General features: G+C 38.6%; 1 protein-coding gene across 1 annotated transcript; it reads right to left on the bottom strand.

Annotated features, from left to right (window-relative positions):
* Positions 1-1,186: 1,186 nt before the first annotated feature.
* Positions 1,187-22,555, bottom strand: LOC130216832 (regulator of G-protein signaling 17-like). Its single transcript, XM_056448714.1, is given in 7 exon segments — positions 1,187-7,774; positions 8,857-8,902; positions 13,411-13,474; positions 13,477-13,643; positions 13,884-13,955; positions 22,421-22,452; positions 22,454-22,555. Coding segments are annotated over 7 exon segments (642 nt in total). The 5' UTR covers positions 22,526-22,555; the 3' UTR covers positions 1,187-7,585.
* Positions 22,556-23,645: the final 1,090 nt, after the last annotated feature.

The following is a 23,645-nucleotide window of genomic DNA, read 5'->3' as shown; positions in this document are numbered from 1 at the left end:
TTCTAAACCTGTTTGAGATTAGTTTTTCTAATGGAAAAAAAAGATATTTTGACGAATGTCAACAAACGGTAACCATTGACTTCCATAGTGTTTTTTTCTTATATCTTATCTTTTTTCAAAACTCCAAAATCAATCCATGAATCTCTATACATCGATTTATCATCCCATCCCTCAGTTATTCACCGTCCCCTTATTCCAAACCTGTTTGTTTCATTTTTCTAATGGACAAAAAAGATATTTTAAAGAATGTCAACAATCAGTAGCCATTGAGTTCCATAGTGTTTTATCTTCTTATAGATGCAAATGACGATGTTTTTTTCTTCTTCTTCAAAAATCAATAATCACTCACTATACATCGATCTATCGTCCCATGCCTCCTTTATTCACCCTTCACTTGTTTCAAACCTGTTTGGGTTTCCTTTTTCTAATGAACAGAAAAATAAAGAAGATATTTTGAAGAATGTCAGCAACCGGTAGCCATTGACTTCTATAGTGTTTTATCATCTTATACTGTAGATGCAAATGTTTGATCCCCCCCCCCCCCCCCCCCCAAAATAAATAAATAAATAAATCAATCAATCCACGAATCACTCACTATACATCGATTCATTATCCTATCCCTCTTTCCTCCATTTATTCACCCTTCACTTGTTCCAAACATGTTTAAGTTTTGTTTTTCTAATGAACAAAAAAGAAGATATTTTGAAGAATGTCAGAAAATGGTAGCCATTGACTTCCATACTGTTTTCTCATCTTAAAGATGCAAATGTAAAATATATATATATATTTTTTTTTTCAAAACTTGAAAAATTAATCACTATACTTCAATTCATCGTCCCATGTTCGAGGTTAGGTAGAGTTGAGGCTGCAGTTACAGTAATCTCTGAGCAAGCTGCAAATAAATAATAACACAAACATCTTTGTTGTTGTTATTATTATCCGTATAGTCATATCTTCTCTTTAAAAAAACATTCAAAAAAAAAAAGTCAAGAGGTTATGGAATATTACAGATGAGTTCTTGATGAAATCATCTCCGGCAATGTGCTGGCCTCAAATTGGCTCCGACCGCAACCTGAAGAGGGCGCCCTGCTGTGGCACCCAAACGGGGGAGGGGAGCTTACACAGTAATGGTCACTGACTTTCGGAAAACAAACAAAAAATAAAAACAAACTGGTCCAGAAATCCATAAGCGTAATCTTTAAAACATAACTTGATTTATTTTAATACAAAATATAATGCTAATGTCAATAAATAAGTGTCCATAGAAGTCCATGAGTCAGGGGCCAATCTCACTGCTGTATGTCATGGCACTGCAAAATCGACAATGAGGAAATCTCACAGAGCGGCCCGAGAAAACATAAGAAAGGGTGAAGGAAAGGGCGAATGAAGGTGAAACCAAAATATACTGTAACAAAGTGTGTGACGCAGATGATGGAAACACGTCGGATGTTGACAGACTCGCTCCTCTGCTCATATTTTCATAGCTTGAGACTGTTAGAAGGCTAGATTAATTTTGGCACCTTAAAGAAATCTATGTAAACATAAGCAGCTTTAGGTCACAGTCCCCGTCTTCAACCGAATACTCTGTAGGTCTGTCTGGTCTGTGCAACTGTTGAAAGAGGATGAGGACACTTGCTAGTTAGCGACGCAACATATTAAAACACTTGTTATGATTTCCGATACTGGGTACGTGTCACTTCATTTTGTATTCTTACTTTACAGTTTGATAATGGGTGCTGTCACGTATCATAGTATTTGTTTAAGTCCCTGGAAGCTGCAATCGTTATTTTTTTGTTTTGTTTTCTGACGCAGTTCCTAAAGAAACGGAATATTAAATGACAAAACAGTGGGCGTGGCTTGTTTTTTTTCTACTGCGAGCTGATTATATGTAGTAGGCCTTTCATTCAGAAATATGGGGAAATGGTTTGGGGAGAGTTTTTACAAACATACAGACACCTCCTCACCATTTCTGTTTGTTGTCTAACAGCCCAGAAGGGGCGTGGTTAACATACTTATTCTGGGCTGTTAGACAACAAACAGAAATGGTGAGGAGGTGTCTGTATGTTTGTTCCTAAGATGTTGTAAGGTTGTTCCAATTCCTAAGATGCATTTAATCTGATATTTTTAACAGGTAAAAAAAAAAGGGAAATGTATTTTCAGATCTCAATTAAAGATTACAAGGACAAACTTTTTTTTCTTCTTAATGACATGCACAGATACATTGTTCACTACAAAACTAGCAATGTGAGCTAACAATCATATGGTTAGTTTTGATTTCTTGGGGACTTTAATTGTATTGCTGCTTCACCTTTTTTATAATTTTATTTTTTTTATTTTTTTTTTTACAATTGCACAATATTTAGGCAAGACAATTTTTTTTTTTGCTCTGCGTTGATTAAATTTGGCAGGAAAAAGGTGATTTTATATTCCTATATTGAGTAGTAAGTAAAGTGATAGTATAATTGTGGTTTAATGTTTGCAAATACAAATAATGTATTATCACTAGCTGGGTTTCCGTCATCCTGTGTTAATGAGCCTTTTGAAAATTCACATGAGAAACGAGTAAAGAAAATCCAACATTTTGAATAAAAAAAAAATTTTTTTTTGCTAATTAATGGATTTTTAACAATTTTAACGCTGCAAAAAAAGGATTTTTTTTCCAAATAAATTCACTAAATAAACTGTCGCAAACATTAGACCCAGGTGACCAATCAGCTGTCTCCATCAAGCTTGCCTTGTTTATTGTTGGTTACTAGGTTACCAATACTACAGTCAGCCACTCTAAATGGGGTCACACACCCAGAAGCACCGCTCAGCGACGTGCTATGCTGCGCCATGTATTTTAGAATTCTAATCACAGATTTCTATCTGCCACAAGTTGGCAGCTGCCCACGGTGCCCAGCTGTGCCCACTGTTCATATTACTGCCGCGTCACAGATCGCTATCTGAATAGTTTCATATTAAATAACATACGAATGTGTTTAAATGAAATGCACCTAATTCACAATTGGGATTTTTTTAATGACTTCATTTCTGCAAAGTTTGAAAAGATTCAGGATGTAAACCCGGCTACTTCAACACTATCTCATGCCAATTCGTAACTTTTTGATTTAGCGGCTAATTCGTATGAATTTGTAAGATCTCATTCATACATTTTATTATGAATTGCTCATCTCCCAATGATGACTGGATTTACGGGTGGGGTTTAGCGCCACACCTCCTTTTAAAAATCGGCCATTTTGGTATGATTGAACTTGTATTAATTCATACGAATTAATCACTAAGCTGATAAATGTAAAAATAGTTACGTATTCTTGTTTCGCTATTGTATAATGCAATCTTTATCACTAAATGAAAACGGTTCTCTAAATGAATATTTACATTTGTGATGCCTAAATTCATTCATTCATTTTCTTTACGGCTTGTCCCTTTATTAATCAGCGGAATGAAACGCCAACTTTTTCACCATATGTTTTACGCAGCGGATGCCCTTCCAGCTGCAACCCATCACTGGGAAACACCCATAAACTACGGACAATTTTAGCTTGCCCAATTCACCTATAGCGCATGTCTTTGGACTTGTGGGGTAAACCGGTACCCAAATTCAATTGTAGCATTGAAATACTGACTTTATAAATGTTTATCACGTTTTAATATCATAAATAATAAAAAATAAGACTATTTATCAGAATTTAAATATTGCTTCAGCCATACATTATTATGTGACATGTATACAGTATCAATAAATATAACAGGAGTGTTTAAACCTGTTGCATTTCATTGGTTGCAGAGTGTTCACACTGACAGCGATTTGCAAAACAAACTGAAGTAACTTTCCATCCAAGGCCATGTTTCCACCTGGTACTAATATGTCTTTTCAGAGACCCTTCTGTAGTTGTTTTAATACATTCGACCCCAATTAACACAATCCCACTGAATACTGAAAGTGGTCAAAAGTGGACAAGTTCAATCCTGTTTAGACTAGTTCACATCTATATCATGTTCTCCACTTGTGATCAGATTGCTGAAAATGCATCTAAATGTCTCTAAATGTAAACAGTGAACGACTGAACAGCAAATACTGAAGTGAGAATCCAGTACGATGATCTCTAAACCGCTTTCAGTGTGAACGCAAAGTGCATGTGAAATGTTGAGAGGTCCACCAGCAAGTTTTCCTCATGCTTTAAAGAGCGGGACTCTGTGTAACTGTGCGTATCCCTGTGTAATTGAATGTTCGCTGTCAAAAGCCGCAATGACGTTGACATCTCTCTCCCATCGTCTTATGAAAGTTCGCTATTATCACACACACACACACACACACACACACATACATACACTCCATCTGGCTTAAGTTAGACTGGTCACATCATGTTGGACAGTAAGAGGAATACTAAATATATGTACATAACCATATACACACACATATTTTACACACATATTCCAGAATTTACATCTTCATGCACAACTGATGGTAAAAAGTAAAATAAAGGCATCAGTCTTTTTTTTTTTGGTACTACAGTACATGAAGTTCCTCTAAATCGACATGTGACTAAAATATGACTATTAGAGTCATTAGTTCATCATACATTTATTTGCTGTAAGTATATATTTATTTACAATCAACCAAATCCTATAAGTACCAAGAAGTACCCGGCGGATGTGGAGGATTTACTTCATTTCAATGTGAAATGAGAAGATTTTTCTGCTCAAACTAAGTCTTTAGGGTCGTGTTTCTCAACCACACTCCTGGAGGACCGCCAAAACCGCATGTTTCGGATGTCTCCTTTGTCTGTCACACCCATAACCTGTCTCTCTTGATGAGCTGATGATCTGAATCAGCTGTGTTTGTTTAGGGATACATGGAAAATGTGCAGAGCTGGTGGTCCTCTTGGAACGAGGTTGAGAAACACTGCCTGTGGGGATTTCGTATCAGTGCTGATATAAAAACACCAACTGTAACAAAATTCCTGTATTATTGTGGACCCGCTCACACACTACCGGTTGGTTTCAGATTCACATTTTGAAATATTTAGTGACGCACAAGTTTGGAACGGTAACGCAGCTCACAGTGTTCACGTCAGTCCATCCGGTTGCTCTCCCATGATCATACTTTCTTAAAGGCTGTTGAAGGCATCTGTTAAAACAAACAAACAATAACACAAGTGCATAAAAATGCATTAAATGTGAATAAACGAGGTGTACTGGACCATCACGTGTGAACAAGAGGAGTTTTAAATGATTTTACAGCAGCTCATGGCTTCTTTTTTTAAGTTTCCTGTACAACACTATAAAACCTGTGCAACATTTTATTTATACGGTCAAATAAAGCTCGAAATAAAAGCTATTCTCTTTAAATCGTGAAAAAAAATGGACTCAAACACTGAAAGTTAAAAAGTTAAATGGTAACATACATTTATGTTGGGCATCATCATTTAGGCAACTTTAGAAAGTTGTTTAACAGACGACTTAAGGTTTTTTGTTTACAAACTACTGACCCATACCTTTTGATTTTAATATAAACTAAAATCCCCTGCTTTTGACTTAATGACGGACAACACTGTGAAGTAGCTTGCAGAACTGAAAGGGGGGAAAAAAACAGCTTGCAGAACTGCAGTACTTGAAACTGCCTACAGGAGGCGCCAGACAAACTTGCGATTTTTCAGACCATACACCTCATAAACATTCACACGCTCGAACACAGTGAGGCCAGAGAGAAATACAGCGCAATTGAGCACTCGGGACTAACAGCTTGCTCGGTGTATGTCGCATATGTTCCAGATTCTCTTTAATGTATGTACAAGGAAAAAAGATTAGATCACAGTTTCAAAAATAAATAACATTAAAAATACTCGCTTTAAAATGTGAGTGACCAGTCTAAGTAAGACCATGGCATTCTCCCATCTCTCTCTCTTTAATGTTTATTTAAAATCTCTAAAACTGGTGGTTGTCCTCTCTCTCTTTCTCTCTCTCCTATGTTATTGATCCCTGGTAATTAAACTCCGCAGGCCCACATACAGAAACCGGAAACCCACCCAAAGATAAAGCATTGTTTTGTTTTTTTTTAAAGGCAACCCATGTGAGATTAGTTCTCAGAGTTTGATCAAATTCAAATCAACTCAGCAGATTTTCCCTCAAAATCAGTGCAGCGAATTAGAAAATATCGTGGAAACTGATTTGCATTCATTCATTCACATTCAGTTGCTTTGGGTCAAAGCATCTGCTAAAGCAGGGGTGTCAAATTCAGTTCTTGGAGGGCTGCAGCCCTGCACAGTTTAGTTCCGATCCTGCTTCAACACACTTAAGGCTGATTTATACTTCTGCATCAAGCACACAGTCGCATAGCCCTCGCCGTGGCAGACGCCGGTGCTGACAGCACCTCTCAAAAAATGTAACTACACGTTGCAATTACGCATAGCGAAAGCTCTGTGATTGGTCGGCTTGGTAGTGGTGATGTGTGTGGGTGGTGCTAATGTAACTCTGCCGGTCCTAAACCACCCAACCTGTTCTGATCTGGGATCGAACAGGCGACTGTCCGCATGGGAGTTGGTTGCTCTAACAAGGAGGCTAAAGACCATGGCCTCTAGCGGCCGTCGCTAGAGCACCTTTTAGAGGTCAGAGGAGTGAGGTTTACCTGCACGGCACTTCACTAGCTGGCCTCTGCTACACTTTGAGCCGCAAGCCCGATGGAGTGATTTGTTTACAAGTGTCGAGTCACGTGAAGGAGACTTTTGTTTTGGGTTTACCTTATAATTAAAGTTGCTGCACGTCCGCCAGTTCCCACCTCTGAATGAACGAATTTAGTCTACTTGTAGCATAACACCCGCGAAGAAACTTGACACAGAGGAACATAAAAACAGCTAGCGTTTTAGAAGTGTTATTGCAGAGCAACACAAACAGCGTATCAATGCACGACTACGTGCAAGGCAGGTGCCATGGGTCAAGCCGTTCACTCGACACAGAAGTATAAACAAGCCTGAAGGACTAATTCGTTTGATCAGGTGTGTTTAATTCGGATTGGAACTAAAGGGTGCAGAGCTGCGGCTCTCCAGGAACCGAGTTTGACACCTGTGTGCTAAAGGAATAAATGTAGATGCATGTGTGTAACTAGTCAGAAAAAGTGCTATCTCTTTCTTTTATGATACAGCCAATCGTCTCACTGAGCCAATCAGACCACAGAGGTGCGAGGAGAGAGGAGTTGATTGGTCAGGCCACCCCAGTGTATGGTATTGCAGAGGCCCTCTCAGCTCTCTTCAACTAGAGATACCAGAAGAAAAAAGAAGCATGTTTGCGTGAGAAAAAAAAAAAGATGGCTGTGAAAATCAGTAGTTGATGCTGCTGGCACATATGCTAGGAATGATGTGGGGGGGGGGAGGGTTTGGGGGTAATGAAATGAAAACTGCATTAGAACCCTGTGTCTTCCAGTTTCAGTCTGTGTAGGCTCAGAAGAATTGAGGGATTCCCTCAACAAGCAAAGAAAAGAATGCTTATAATCCATGACGACACAAAAAAGGAGCACTTTCTCCGTGAGTGGTTGTGCAATGGAGAGAAATGTGTAGAAAGAGAGCGAGAGAAAGAGGTCGGGGGTCTATGACTCAGATGAGGAGCGCGAGCCCCCCTGCACCAGTGATCTGTAGACGGAGGAATTGAGGAATCGTGGGTAGGAGTCTCTGTGCATGAGGGTGTAGATCTGCAGCTGTGCGTCCTCAAATATGTGAGGGGTGGGATCCTGCATCCTCCTGTTGATCACTTCCCTCACGCGAGAGTCCAGACTCACCTACAACATGGAGACAGAGAGAGAATATTAAAACCGATGTTTTTTTTGTTTTTTTTCATGCCCAAGATTTTATAGAATGTCAGACATTCCCAGAATATGTTTGTAAGTCTAAATAACTTTTTGCATCATTCCCTTTTTTAGGTGGAAGCAAAAACATTTTTTATGCGTCTCTTTAAATGCAAATAAGCTGCTGCATTCCCGCCCCTCTTCCAGAAGAAGGAGGAGTCTTTACAGCATGTGTCTCTGTTATTCAGGCAATAAAAACATTGATTTAAATCCTTGTTGGTTTAAACTCCTGATATACTGTAAGGTTTGCTGAGTCCACAGATATGAAGAACATGTTATTAATTAATATTATTACATAAGTAATTTTGTGTTTAGTAATTTTTCTGTATTAATTATCATTTCAGATCTTAAAAAAAAGTCTGGCCCTACGTTCTGGTCAACTCTGTTAGTTTGGTTATAAAAAAGCACAACCATCTTTAAAGCACTGATAGAAGTTTAGATGAGAGATCTTTGGACTGTGGGGGAAACCTGAGCACCCGGAGGAAACTCTCGCGAACGTGAAGAGAACATCTACTCTTTAAAATGTATATCGACAAATGTCTCACAGGTTTTAAAATCTGAATATTCTAATGATTTCTGAATGATCTTGTTACATTGGAGTGCTGATGCTGAAAATAATGCTGAAAAGTTTGGCTATCACAGGAATAAATTAGATACTGCTTACTATATCCCTGATCAAATATATCCAAACTGCGAACGTATAATCACCTTTTAAAAGCAGTGTAACTCAGAAGTCCCACAAACATATCAAACTTCAGAGAAACCAGTTTACTTTAAATCCACAGACTAAAAATATGACTCTGATCTCTCTACTGGATTTACTTCCATGACTCTATTGAGTGATTCCTTTGACTGTCATAACAGACACTCGACAGTGCACACACATACTGAAACTAGCAGCTCAGGGCAACACAAACCACATCCATCCAACTCACTCGCTCCACAGCCTATTTATATAAACCTCTTTTACAGTAGTGAGTCCAGCAGGGATCAATTTATAGCTTCCTTTGCTCAACCTTTGCTCCTTCATTTATTTCTACAAAGTCTTTTTTCCTCAGCCGCCTTTAAAAAAAAAAATAAGTAGCAGAGTTAGAAGGTGTGAGTTCTGGCTCTGGCGATGAAAAAGCCAAAAGGCGAATCCAACACGTCAACACAATGAATTAAACCGCATACCAACAGCACACATGCACAGCGAGAATGCAATGATAGTGTGTAAAGTACACGTCCACCCTGCTGTCTCGCACCAACAAGAGACCAAACATAAACAGCTCCCAACAGAAAGCAGGATCGACATCCACATATGGTGCTAGTGTTCATGTATCTCATGAAATGAGCTCTATAAATCATTAAGCTTCAATCATTTGGCAGAATTCCTTCATGCCTCATTTCATTATCGCACTTGAGCTCTTACTTTTTTACATTTGGTGGTGTGAAGCTCAAGCCAGGCACCTAAATAAGCGTAGGTTTAAAAAAAAAAACAAAAAAATTAGGCTGTAGTTGCTCATTGGTCTGATCGTAGCCAATCAGAGAGCCTAAAATCTGCATTCCAGAAAGAAGAGACAAGACAGAGGTGATAAAGAACAGCCACTGATTTTTTTCCACTGCACTTACCATTGGACTTTTATGGATATTAGCCTATATTCGGTGCTTGATTAGAGAGGATAAAATTAACTTTCGTCGAGCACCAAATGAGTGTTAAAATTGGCACTGGTGAATATACCTTGTGAAGCAGTGTTACTCATCAGTTGGACGGTAACCTTTTATAATCATTTTTACAATGTCTGAAAAACTAACACGGTGTGATGTCTTGTTTTCCTGTGGTTTTCATCAAAATAATTTTAAAAAACACTAATAACAGAATAGAGGGGGATTTATCTTTATTAATCAATACATACAGCCGGAAAATAAGGGTGCTTTCACACCTGTGGATTGATTCTTTGTTCCGAAACAGGGATGACAATTGTTACATTGTTGCACTTTGTGCACTTCACACAGCAAAGTTTCTAAAAGGACCAAAATAGCTAAAGCAAGTCACATGTAAGTAAAACTTTCCTCACATCAGGGTTTGTTTTGCAGAGTCCTGCTCAGCTGTCATGCATACTTATTTTAATTTATGACGATGAGCAATAAGACATTATAAGCGAAAAGCTGTGCTTTTAATTTTGAATAGTGACACCCACAGACATTGTCACCAAATATAAATCAGAGGTAAGAATTTCTCATACATCGCAGTTGGCTTATGCACTATAGGCTTTATGTTAATAGTTAATATGCTTTCTCTTTCGTATTTGACATGATACGCACATTTACTGGTAGGAATGACCCCCCCCCCCACTCATAATTCTCTCTTCGTATAGCCATATGCCTATTACATATCCATAATACACTGGTTAATAATCCATTCTAGCCTGGTTTGGATTGTATTGCTTTCTCACTACAATCGATCTGCTCCAGAGTTCATTTCAATAGAGCCGAGACCACCTCATTCAGGCGATCTCGGACCAATTGTTTTGGTGCGGATCCGAGCGCAATTGCTGGATTCACATACAGTATGCCAAACGAACTGCGCTAACTGGGGAAACGCGCCAGGTTCCAAAACCAAAGTCTAGATGTGAAAACACCCCAAGTATTTAACACGTCACATCAAACCCAAACAATACAAACATAAAAATAAAAATCTAAAACAATAGTGATGCGTAATAACAATGAAATGACACAAGGAGGAAGTGGAAAAACTACTGAAACGCATTTAATACTTTATATCAAAGGCTTTTGGTGATGGCAGCTTAAAATCGTCTCTCATGTGGAGAATGAATTACATGTATTGCCCAAGTGTGTGTTTTTCACAGACCTCAACAAAGTGTAAAAATCTTGATGATTCTGTGGGTCTCGTCTGTCAAATTAGAGCTTTAATTTGTATTTTCTATTGGATTTAAGTATTGGATTGGCTGGGCCATTCTACAGCTTTATTTTCTTTCTCTGAAAGCATTTTAAGAGTTTCCTTGGCTGTGTTTTGGATCATTGTCTTGCTAAAATGTCCACCCTGGTTCATCTTCATCATCCTGCTAATGTAGATGTTGGAATGAAGCAGCTGATGTTAATTTACACTGACAAAGGGCAGAGAGTTGCTGAATAAGTACTGAGAGATTTCAGCAGCTGTCTGGGCTGTTACCGCCTTTCTACACCTTCCTTCAAGTGTTCAATACTTTTTTTTTCTGCGTCATTTCGTTTTATTAAGCTTTACTTACCGTTTAAACGATTAAGATTTGTTTTCTTTGCATACAATGGTCCCTCGTTATTTGCGGGAGTTACGATCTAAAAATAACCTGAAATTGGCAAAATAGTTAGCTTTTATTTTTAACAATTATTCTAGATGCTTTAAGGCTGTTAAACCCCTCACTACATATTTTATACACTTTTCTCAGACAGTCATTACCATTTTCACTCTTTTCTCTCTTGTTTAAACACTCTCAAAGTTCTTCTTAGAAAAATAAGTCCAGTATCATAGAATGAACTCAAAGATCAAAACCATTTGATCTTCATTTATTTGTTCCATTATGGTGCCCTATAGCAGCGTAACTTCTACCTTCCTTTAGCATGTCCAAAAGTTTAACTGTTTGTGTGATGGTTAGCATCTTCCTCTGCCTATAGGGTGCTACCGCAGGTGCCTTTGACGCTGCCTAATGTTTCTTCGACATTGTGGAGAGGAAACTTACGAACATACAGTACAGCAAGAGTCACAGAGTACAGAGTCACACTGCTAGATTTATGTAATTTTGGCAAGCGGACCCCTTCATAGCCAGTCAGGACGCAGAACACAATGCGCTGTAGAACAAAAGCATGTCAAATTGCAAGAAAAAAATCTGCAAAACTGCGAGGCCCTGAAAATTGAACCGTGTTATAGTGAGGGATCACTGTATATGGATTTCTTTGGTTGTTACCAACATCCGGTAACATCACCTTTTAAATTATGTTTTCTGAGAAAAATGGTGACATGTTCAATACTTATTTTCCCCGCTGTTAATTGCACAAAGGACACCAATTTAATTACATTTTTGCTAGGGTTCCCTAAATAATGCATTTTCACATTAGACAAATCCTCAATCCTTCAAATCTCTTCTCATTAAGGTGAACATTTTAACTAAAACCAAACCAACATAAACCGATTCACATAAAAAAAAAAAAAATACTAGAATTCAAATACTTTAATAAATCCTTTCTCTGAATACGCACACTAGAGGTGTTGCCAGTTTCACACATTTACTTTTCACATTTACATTTTACCTTTACAACCTGGCCTGATGACACATTTATACCACCATGGCATCTGTTCTACGAGAGTTTTGCCTTTTTTATTGTCATGTGAGTTTAAAAGTCTTTGCTCATCTGTAAAACAGCATTAAACAACCCTGTTTCATGTTCGAATGACATCCAGCAACTGTTTTTGTGACGTGTTTGATTTGACTGTGTGCGAGTGACACAGACACACGCACACACAAACTTTTACAGATATCTTTATGGTGACTTCCTATTGTTGCTATTAACTTTATACCAGTGGTCCTCAACCACCGGATCAATTGGCACCGGGCCGCACAAAAAAATCATTAATTATTTCTGTTTTATTTATTATCTGAGTCTGAACAATCTTTTATTTATAAAAATGACCGTATTCTCTCGGTTCATCTTGGTCACCTGAGTGCCCAAATTTAAACCACAAGCGGCAAAATGAGTAAAAAACAGACGTCTTTGGAAAGTTTCTTTACTAAGGGGAAAAGGCTCAAGAAGGCCTTTGAAGGACCCACGAACTGCCAAGGAATGGATCAGCAACCTATTTGTCAACAAATCAGGTTCAGCTCAATTTAGCTTGTATGGAATACAAAGAAACATTTCAGTAAGACTAATTATCTCAGACAAACACAGAACACCCAAACGCTGCAGTGCTTTGTAATTTTTTTTCCATAAATAAAACTTGTATTAGAGTTGCAGCAATGTTTTGTCAGTTTGTCTTCCTCTGAGAAAACAGCTGATGGTCGCTTAGCAATTTAAGCACCATCCAAGCTCAAATGGACAACACTAAAAAGAGTTGTAACCTGTGTTCTATCATTTGTGTTTCCCTTTCAGATTTTCCTTCCTCCCATTCAAAAAGTCCATAGCACATTTTGATGACAAATATGCTACCTATCAGATTGTGCTACTAGTGTAAATTTGGATCTGGAGTCGTGTGATAGGAGGCTGTAATACCTCCCCAACGCCATTCAAATACAATGTGTTGGTAGTATAATCAGACGGGTAGAACAAAATGTCATATCTAAAATCCTTTGAGCTGGTCTACTCTCACCCACCTCCATCACATTTGATTGGATTGTTATCAAAGCACAAGAGCATGTGTGGTAAAACGCATTTCAAAAAGCCTCAAAACAATTCAAAAAATCTTTTCTCTGACTACTGAAAAGTAAAATGTAAAAGTATTTAAAGTATTGTAAAGCGTTCATCCACCGCATTGACAATGCCTTTGTGTGTGTGTGTGTGTGTGTGTGTGTGTGTGTGTGTGTGTATGTGTGTAAATGTACCTCTTGGGCGAGAGGATGGAGATGTAGTCTTCATAGATCATACGCGCCTTCTCCTCGATGGCACTTTGTTGATCTCATTCTTCAGGTCCTCACAGGCCAGCCAGAAAAGCATGTTCTCCTCGCTGTACTCCGTCCGCAGGAACTCACGAAACTTGTTCCGTCCCGCTGGGTTTTTCATCAGCTTATCGAAAGACTGCGCCCACTGTTTAATCTCCTCCATCGTCGGTTTGGGACTGGCGAGAGACAGAGAGATAGACCAAATAGGTATATTCACGTCCCTATAAACATATTGCATTAAAAAGTGAATGCTTAAATAAAAAAGTAAATAAATCAACTTTATTTGGTACTGTTTTTAAATTAAATAGGTTCATTTAGGGTCTACCAAGCTGAAGTATTTCTTTGATTACATTTTTTTTTTCAGTGTACTAATAATGCTGATTTGATTGATGTGTGGTTGTTGTGGGTGCTCTCACCATGTTTCCCATGGAAAGGGCTCCAGCTTTGTCTCCTGGGCTTTCCTCCGCCCGCGCTTGTCATCTTCACTCCTAACAGTGAGACTAGAAGGTGGTAAAACGGCATTGAGAAATAACAGCAGTGCCTGAACAAAACAACACACCCAAGACACACAACGCACTCACACACACTCAAGTACATACATTTAAGTTCAATTCATGTGAGGCCTTAGCATTTGTTATTGCTCCGGGACGACTTTTTCATGCCTCAGCAAACTTAATGGAGTTTTCTAATGTGATTGTGAACCTTATTTCATAAGTATTTTTTCAAGTCATACCTTATGGCTTTGTGCTGGTTCAAAAGTAGTACTAGTTTGGGAATTGATTGGATTACACTAGTTACACAGAATCTCTAAAACATAATTTGTTCAGAATTTGTTTCCATTAGCAATGCTTTTGGGAAATGCTCCTGGAACTTATGTATAGTTTCCAATTACTAGAAAGAGCCAGTTTATGAGAGTCATTAGGGAAGTGATATAATCTTAATAAGAGTCATATTAGCATTCAGCATTACTGCTCGCACTGTAGCTTTAAATCACTAAAAAGAATTGATTTGTAGCAGTCATTAACTCTGCAATCAGTGGCCCATACTGGTGGCAATATATGGCTTGGAATCACTAAAAGAAATCAATTTACTGCAGTCGTTTATTTTAGAATGAGTCCGACTACCCTGTTAGCAATGTATAGCTTTTAAAGCACAAACAAAAACATTGCTAAGAATCATTTGTTTGACACTGTTTGCATTTTATGGCTTTGAATTGCTTAACAGAATTGGTTTGTAATATTCATACATTTTGCAACTAAGTTGGACTATAGTGTTCACAATGTAGCATTCAATCTCTAAAAAGATGTGGTTATTAAAAGGAATCAGTTTGTAACAGTCATTCGTTAGCCATCAGGTAGACTACACCAATTACACTCACCCGCCACTTTGTTAGGTACAATCACATGGCAGCAACTCAATGCATTTAGACATGTAAACATGGTCAAGAGGATCTGCTGCAGTTCAAAACGAGCATCAGAATGGGGAAGAAAGGTAATTTAAGTGACTTTGACCATGGCATGTTTGTTGGTGGCAGACTTTCAGAAACTGCAGCTGTACTGGGATTTTCATGCACAACCATCTCTAGGGTTTACAGAGAATAGTCCGAAAAAGAGAAAATATCCAGTGAGCTGCAGTTCTGTGGGCCCAAATGCATTGTTGATGCCAGAGGTCAGAGGAGAATGGCCAGACTGATTCAAACTGATAGAAAGGCAACAGTATTTCAAATAAACACTCAATACAAACCAAATTAAGCCGTATGAGCATCTCTGAACGCACAACATGTCAAACCTTCAGGCGGATGGGCTAAAGCAGCAGAAAGACTACACCGGGTGCCACTCCTGTCAGCTAAAAACAGGAAACTGAGGCTACAATTTGCACAGGCTCATCCTAATTGATCAATAGAAGATTGGAAAAACGTTGCCTGATGAGTCTCAATTTCTGTTGCGACATTCAGATGGTAGGGTCAGAATTTGGTGTCAGCAACATGAAAGCATGGATCTATCCTCCCTTGTATCAATGGTTCAGAATGGAGGTGGTGTAATGGTGTGGGGGATATTGGGCACACTTTGGGCCTATTAGTACCAATTGAGTATCGTGTCAACGCCACAGCCTACCTGAGTATTGTTGCTGACCATGTCCACCATCTGATGGCTACTTCCAGCAGGATAATGCTCTATGTCTTAAAGCACAAATCATCTTAGACTGGTTTCTTTAACATGACAATGAGTTCACTGTACTCAAATGGCCTCCACAGCCACCAGATCTCAATCCAATAGAGCCCCTTTGGGTTGTGGTAGAACAGGAGACTTGCAAGCCATGCAGCACATCCTGCGTGATGCTATCATGTCAATGTGGATGAAAATCTCTGAGGAATATTTCCAGTGCCTTGTTCAATCTATGCCAAGGATTAAGGCAGTTCTGAAGGCAAAAGGGGGTCAAATATGGTACTAGTAAGGTGTACCTAATAAAGTGGCCAGTGAGTGTAAATTGTATAGCTCTAAACATCCAGTTTCTAAGAATCATCTGTTCATGAATGAGTAGAACCTCTGAACTGCTTGACTTTGAAATGTTAAAAGGAATCGGTTCATAATAGTCATTCATCTATCAATCGTCTCAGGTATACAGATTATACAATTTGTTTCTCAATCATTAGAGCTTTCAAAGCCACTCAGCGCAATCCAACCGATTCACTTAATTCATTTATTTGGTAATTGGCTGAACTGCACCGGTCATGAGGTATTGTTTTGAATCACTAGAAACAACTGGTTCATAAGAGTCATTCATTTAGGAATCAGCTACTCTTGTCACACTGTGTGGGTCAGAATCACTACAAGGAACCAGTTCATAACAATTTTTCATTTTGATCTTTCGCAGGGAATTTGATTGACAGGCAATCTGACCAATCATAGCACTCATATTAAATGCCCCAGTTATTATTTTCAAAACATTCAAATGCATATTCCAGGGTTTTTTGACTGCTTGTGCTTTAAGACATAAATGATTCATTGTTCATGCAGAGTTGTTTGGATCCCACTGATTCTACAGAGTCAGCTGTAATGAAGCTCTGTCATAGAAGGTCATCAGAGTTTGGATCTTAGCGGTCAGTGTAAATGGCTCTGTGCAGCAGGTGTGCTCGAAGAACGAGTGTGAATGAGCGGGTGTATGAAAGACGTGTGGGTGTGAATACGGCTCCCATTTCCCTTCGGGGATTCTGCTGAAATGAGAGCAATCTTAACCACATTTACTCTCCTGACTCACGATAAGCTTGAATTTTCACTCATCCAGAGGAGCACAAACACAGCAATTAAAGTGTGTGTGATCATAAAAGCATGTATTCACCTGCATTCAAATGCATATCATATATATACCTTGCTTAAAATAACTGACAGTGTTGTTGAGGGATCTTGATATCACGGTAGGTGGGAGAGCTTCATAGCATATACAGTAACTTAATGTGGCGTATTTCTGAGTGAAACTGAATATTCAGCCGGAAATAAAGCAGGATTGATTTTATCCACAGGGATTTGATTGTATTGTAAGAAGTAGGCTATGATTTTATTGGTTAATGTTATTTTCCCCTTACCAACGGTAAGGAAAAGTTATTAGAGTTTGATGAAAGATTATGAAAAGAGATATTTTTATTACTTTAGGATAATGTACACTGATGAATCTTGGCGCGAAAATAAACAAACCAAAAGAAAAACAAGAATCTGTTAGGAAAGTAAACAGGTACAGTATAAGGCTCTCTTATGGGTTCATGATGATGAGAATTAAAAACATTATAATCTGGGTCAAAGATGAGATGTAAAGGAATGATTATATATACACAAAACAATTGAATGAGCAATTAGAGTCTGCTTTAACGTTTTGCGCGGAAAATAAAGAGTTAAAATAAGGGGTGAAATAAGTTCTGTCATCCTAAAAGCAAACTTATACTGACTGGACTGAAAATATGTAAAAGAATAAGTGATCATGGTGGCTCAGTGGTTAGCACTGTCGCTTTGCAGAAGAAGGTCACTGTTTCGAGTCCTAGCTGGGCTAATTGACATTTCTGTGTGGAGTTTTGCATGTTCTTCCCGTGTTCACATGGGTTTTCCTCCGGATGCTCTGGTTTCCCCCACAGTCCAAAGACATGCGGGCATAAGTGAACTGAATAAACTAAATTGGTAGTGTGTGAATGTGTGTGTGGGTGTTTCCCAGTATTGGATTGCAGCTGGAAGGGAATCCTCTGAGTAAAAAACATATGCTAGAATAGTTGGTGGTTTATTCCGCTGTTGCGACCTCTGAAATAGAGACTAAGCTGAAGGAAAATGAATGAATAAGTGAGCATACTAAATTTGATCAGATTTAAAATAATCAAAAACTTTTAGTAGACAACTGGGTAAAATTTAGTAGTCTAAAATATAAGATAATAGCAAGCATAATGGATAGTTTAAAATGACAGTTAATTAGCATATTAAATATAATGCAAGCACAGTACTAATATCCTCTAACGAGTCTAGCTCTTAATACGGTTGACAAGTTTTTTTGCCTTATGAACTGTTGTTACACTCTTGACATCTTAGTTTGATTTTAGTATATGTTTAAGTTACTTGATTTTTTTTCAGGAAAAGACTCTAATAATGAAATAATTTGAAACTGTATTTTTTTACACTTTAATTGTTTCATACTGTTTTTGTATTTGATCCATAGACATATACTTTATTTACTTAATTTGCATACTAAAGAACACTTACAAAGTTAGCCAAGGCCTTAATTGAGTTTTGATGATCATTGTTTTTAGAAATTAACAAGCTTTAATTATTAGCTTGCAATCACCACAAATAGGTGCGATGAGAAAGGTTTAAAGGCAAACATATATTATTAAACTAAACAAAGTTTCAGAAATAAACTGTACAAATTCCGAAAAAGTTGACATTTTGTGAAATGCAGTGTAACCAAGAATGTGTGATTTGTTAATTGTTTAACTTTTGCCATTCTCCTATATAAACCTCTTTGCTTGAGTAATGTTCAATTAATTGCACATTTGAGTTCTTGTTATATGACCCTTTCACAAAAATAAGAACAATTTCTAACAACCCAGGCTCATTCTAAAAACAAACCTCTATATACATTTCTGGAGAGCGCCAAATACGTCGCAGCAGGTACGTTTTTTTTTTTTTTGCAGTTGTTTTCGCGAATCCACCAGAGGCCGCTGTGTCCACTTTTTGAAATTTCTCTCGCAAGTGCCATTCACACCTGCCCTTCTCGCGTAAATCCAGTAGAGGCCGCTGCCCACTGACTGAATGACTGACTGAACGACTGACCCACCCTCCTCCTTCCCTAAACCCAATCAAAAGTCTTTTCAAAAGCACCGATCGACCCGTCCACTCACTTCTCTAAACACGACCGACAGTGTTTTAAAAAGCAATGAAGAAAAGAAAAGCCCTCACCTGATTTTACCACGTTTTCAGATTTTACCACATTCTCACCCTGTTATTTACTTGTTTATTTTAGTTTTTGGCTTCTGTTTTTGTTTTACCCGCTTTCTGGAATTGTTCTTCACCAGACTCAAACCACGTCATCATGGTCAACTCCTCTCTGCGTCTCAAGTCGTACGTGGAGAACCACTGGACAATCTGTTAACAGCCAGAAGCCGTCTATATGGAGGTAAGCGGTCAGCTGGTAAGCGCGAAAAGGAACGCCGTCATACAGCTCCGTAGTGTTCATTTTAAAGATCTCCAGAAATGTATATAGGGGGACGTTTTCAGAATGAGCCTATGTTGTTTTCTGATCACTAAAACAGGTGCAGAGCAGGGATACAGCAATACCGAGGGATGGGAATGAAACAATATCTATAGCATACAGTACCAACAGAGCGCTCCAGTGATGACGTATTTCTGTAGGATGGTACAAAGGGACACTAAAGCAGGGATTGTTCAAACATGTTCTAATCAGGACACTATCCTGCGTTTAGCTCTAACCCCAATGAAATCCACCTTAACCAGCAACCAACCACCTTGACAGCCTTTCATAACAAACTTAAATGAGATTAGCTAATAATATAATTTCTAACTTAACCATGTTATTGTATATTGAGTTTTAATTGTTATCATTAAATTGGAGGTATAGGGTCCCAAGATTGAACAAATTCAAGCCAAAACACTCTTGTGTTTATCAGGCAATCATGGAGTTTAAAAGAAGCTTTATTAAAAAACAGATGCACTGTAAATATGTAGAAGATTTTTATTTTTTTTTGCTTTATATGTTTGAATATATAATGTTCTGCTTTATGATGAAGTTGTGTGAATGTTTCACTGAAGTGTTGTTGATTGAAGTGCATGTAACATTGATCGTTTGTCAACACAGATACTGTTTTGCAAGAAAAATGTAGACTCGTCTGACAATAAATTGCTACATCTATCTATGATGGAGCAGGACTGGACACCCCTGGTTTAGCTTCAGTTGCTAGTGCATCTCTTGAGGCAAGTGAAGTTAGGTTACTCACAATCTCTGACTAGCTGGCTTCAGTTACACTAACAAGAGCATAAACAGACTACAGAGGTTGTCTGAGATATTAAACATAAACGTTTATTGTTCACGAGATCTCATTTCATTTTAAGCGACAGTTCACCCAAAAATAAAATGCACACACTATTTACTAGGGCCGAACAATGTATCGTTTGAGCATCGATATTACAATGTGTGTATCCACAATAGTCACATTGAATTAATTATTCATGATGATTAAAAGATGATTAAATTAAAAGTATTATTTATACAATGATGACCAAGTTATTTTTCGTTTGGTGGTTCAATTTCTGTACTTGATGCTGTTAGGGGCCGCCGATCACACCAAATGCACTTTTTGCGTTGAGAGGTGCCTTTTTGAATGGTTACTAACAGCCGCGAGCATTTGCGCGCTGCTTATGCGCCTTCACGCCTTGCGTTTTTAACCGCCTGCTGCACCTCACGCTTTTGCCGTTGCATGCTGTTGTTCTCGCAGCCGAAAAAGTAAACTCTGAGTGGAAAAAGAATGCTTTGTCAGTCGTGTCGGAGTCGGGGTTTCCATTTAGGCGACAGCAGTGGTTGTGTTGTCAAGACAACTACAGAGAATTTTAAAGATGGAGGAGAGACTAGCGGTCGCTGTTTTCCGTTATCTGGAGCTATATGACTTAAATCTTAAATATCACAATATTATTAAATATAAAAATGCTAACAATATCAACAACAACATTTCGTGCACATTACGCAGCTGATTTAGCCATTACTATAGCGACATAAAACGTGCACCTTCTCGCGTTTTTAAAATGTAAAAGTGCGTTCGGTGTGATCGGACCCCTTAGACCTGCCCTATTTACTTACAGTTTTATTTAAAATGGTTTAAGGGGATGATCACACTGAACGCACTTATACGTTCCAAAACTGCGAGCCGCACCTCACTGCCTTTTTGGTTGACAAGAAAAAAAGAAGCGCGGTGCACTTTTTATGATGCTAGGCAACGAGTGCGAGTGTTGCTGTTGATGTTAATTTGAATTTTCTGAATTTATAATATTGTGATATTCAAGATTTGTGATTAATGCAGCACCATATAACTCACAACAATGAGCAGAAGTTCATCTTCTAGTTCATCGTCGCTAGTTGTCCTTGGCTGCACAAACACTGCAGGCATTTCAAGGGAAACCCGCCTCTGCTTTTATTTGATTGGAGAATGAAAGAGACGCGATATAACAAATATAACAAATGATTTAACATGCTTTTTCCCGCTCAGAGTTGACATTTTTCCAATTGCGAGCGCACGGCGCACAAGGGTAAAAACACGATGCGCAGCAGACAGTTAAAAAATGCGAGGTGGCTGTTAGTAAACCATTCAAAAAAGGCACCTCTCAACGCAAAAAAACATGGCCGTCGTGTTGTGGTTCATTTTTATTTATTCATTCAGTGCATTTTTCTTTTCGCCTTTATTGGGGATCTTTATCTGGGTTCGCCACAGCGGAATGAACCACCAACTTATCCACCATATGTTTTACGCAGCGGATACCCTTCCAGCGGCAACTCATTCACTGTCAAACATCATACACATTCATTTACACTCATACACTATGGACAATTTAGCCTATACACAATTCACCTGTACCGCATACTGTATCTTTGGACTGTGGGGGAAAACCAGAGCACCCTGAGGAAACCCACGCGAACACAAAGAGAACATGCAAACTCTTCACAGAAATGCCAACTGAAACAGCCGAGGCTCAAACCAGTGACCTTCTTTGCTGTGAGGCAAACGTGCTAACCACTGCGCCACCGTGCAGCCCTGTTTAATTTTATATGTATGTAATTTACATTTTATGCAGATGCACTGCATAGAAAACGACTTAATCATCCCGGTCGATTAAAATGTATTTAAATATTTCCCAATAGAGACATTCGAATCTTCTGGTCAAAATATATTCCTATAACAATACATATCACAGCAAAACAAAATAGCGCAATGTCAATTTTTTCTAATATCGTGCAGCCCTCCTACCCTCAAGTGTTATAAACCTTTATGAGTTACATTCTTCTGTTGGACACTAAAGACGACATTTTGAAGAAAGCTAAAAACATGTAACCACTGACATCTCTGGTAAGAAAACAAATACAATGGAGGGTCAAATGGTTAGAGGGTTCCAACTTTCTTCAAAATATCTTCTTTTGCATTTGGTTTGGAACAAGTGAGGGGAGAGAGTAAACTTACGACAGAATGTTCGTTTTTGGATGAACTGTCCATTTAATTAATCCAAACCCAATAGAAGTTTTTTTTTGTGGGAAGCATGGTGTCGCTACACCTACAGAAATACATCACTGACTATGGCGCTCTATATGGAGGTCAATATAATCTCAGTGCGAAGGAATGAATGTGGAATGTAACACTTGCAGCAGTGATGAGTGGAATGTACCATGTGAAGACAGAGCACAGGTGAGCGGGTCGTACCATGAGCAGCTACAGCAGCAGCACCAGCAGAAAGCAGCAGGTGTTGGGTTTCTGTGTGGGGGGAGGGGTGCTGGGCGCGGCTGGGGACGTCTCGCTCCGCGTCATCGGAGACTCGCGGTCTGCCGGGACAGGTCCTGTGTACTGACACACATCAGAGTAAATACCCCAACCCCTTGTTACTCACACACACATATACACACAGGAAATCCTCTACATCTGGTGACTTGAGTTTGGAAATTAACATGCACATGGTCGTGAGGTCATAATCGGTCCATCTAAACAATCCCGCATGGTCATAATCCTCTGACAAATCACAAATATTAGCTTTTTCAACTCATGATCCCACCTTTAGAAGGGGCCAAGACTCAAGCTGTCACCTGAAGCAACCAATCAGAATGAAGTCAGGAGGACATAAAGAGCATGCGACCTGATTCCCCCAATCAGATTAGTAAATGCCTGAGCAAAGGCTGAAAATGAGTGAAAGCAAGGTAAAGAGACACAGGGAACAGAATCTGAGCGAAAGGCCATGTGATACATCACATGATATGGGTGTAGTTCAATTCTGTCACCACAAGTGCACTTTGGTAACTAAAAACATCAACCTAAGAATAACCCCGAAATATATATGGGGATGCTTTAGCCCTATGAACTCCTAAGCACACTTTTTCCTCTCATTTGTTGAATCTGACCACTAGAAAGGTCAAACTAGGATAAATGCAGCACATAAGAGATTAGTTTACTGGAAGTCATGAAAATAACCGACATATTACGCCAGATTGAGCTCGACAGCATTCACTGGTATACAATGACATTTTACGGTTTAATTGGAGTCAAATTTGGATGATTCACACAAGTATTGCATTCAAAGTGGAATCAAAAGATTGATTTAAAGAGACTTCATATAAGATTATATATCAATTTTACTAACTCAAATCACCGGTGGTTCAGTACTTTAAAGTTAATGTGGACGATGCTTTTGGTTCATGCTAAACGACCCCAGAAAATCAGTCACTTATATGGGAAGCTAGGATTGAAGTTAATATTGTAGATATTTAGTTGTTGCAAAAACAATTTAATAATTAATATTAATAATAATTCTTTATATTAAATAGCAATTTACACATTTTTTGGGGGAATCTCCTCATTCACCACCAGTGTACAACATCTACCTGGAAGGCGTGACGACAGCCATATTGCGCCAGATGGCACACCACCTTATTGGTGG

This window comes from Danio aesculapii, chromosome 23 (assembly GCF_903798145.1).
Source record: "Danio aesculapii chromosome 23, fDanAes4.1, whole genome shotgun sequence".
In the NCBI taxonomy this organism is placed as follows: Eukaryota; Metazoa; Chordata; class Actinopteri; order Cypriniformes; family Danionidae; genus Danio; species Danio aesculapii.
This window is presented reverse-complemented; position numbering and strand designations above follow the sequence as displayed.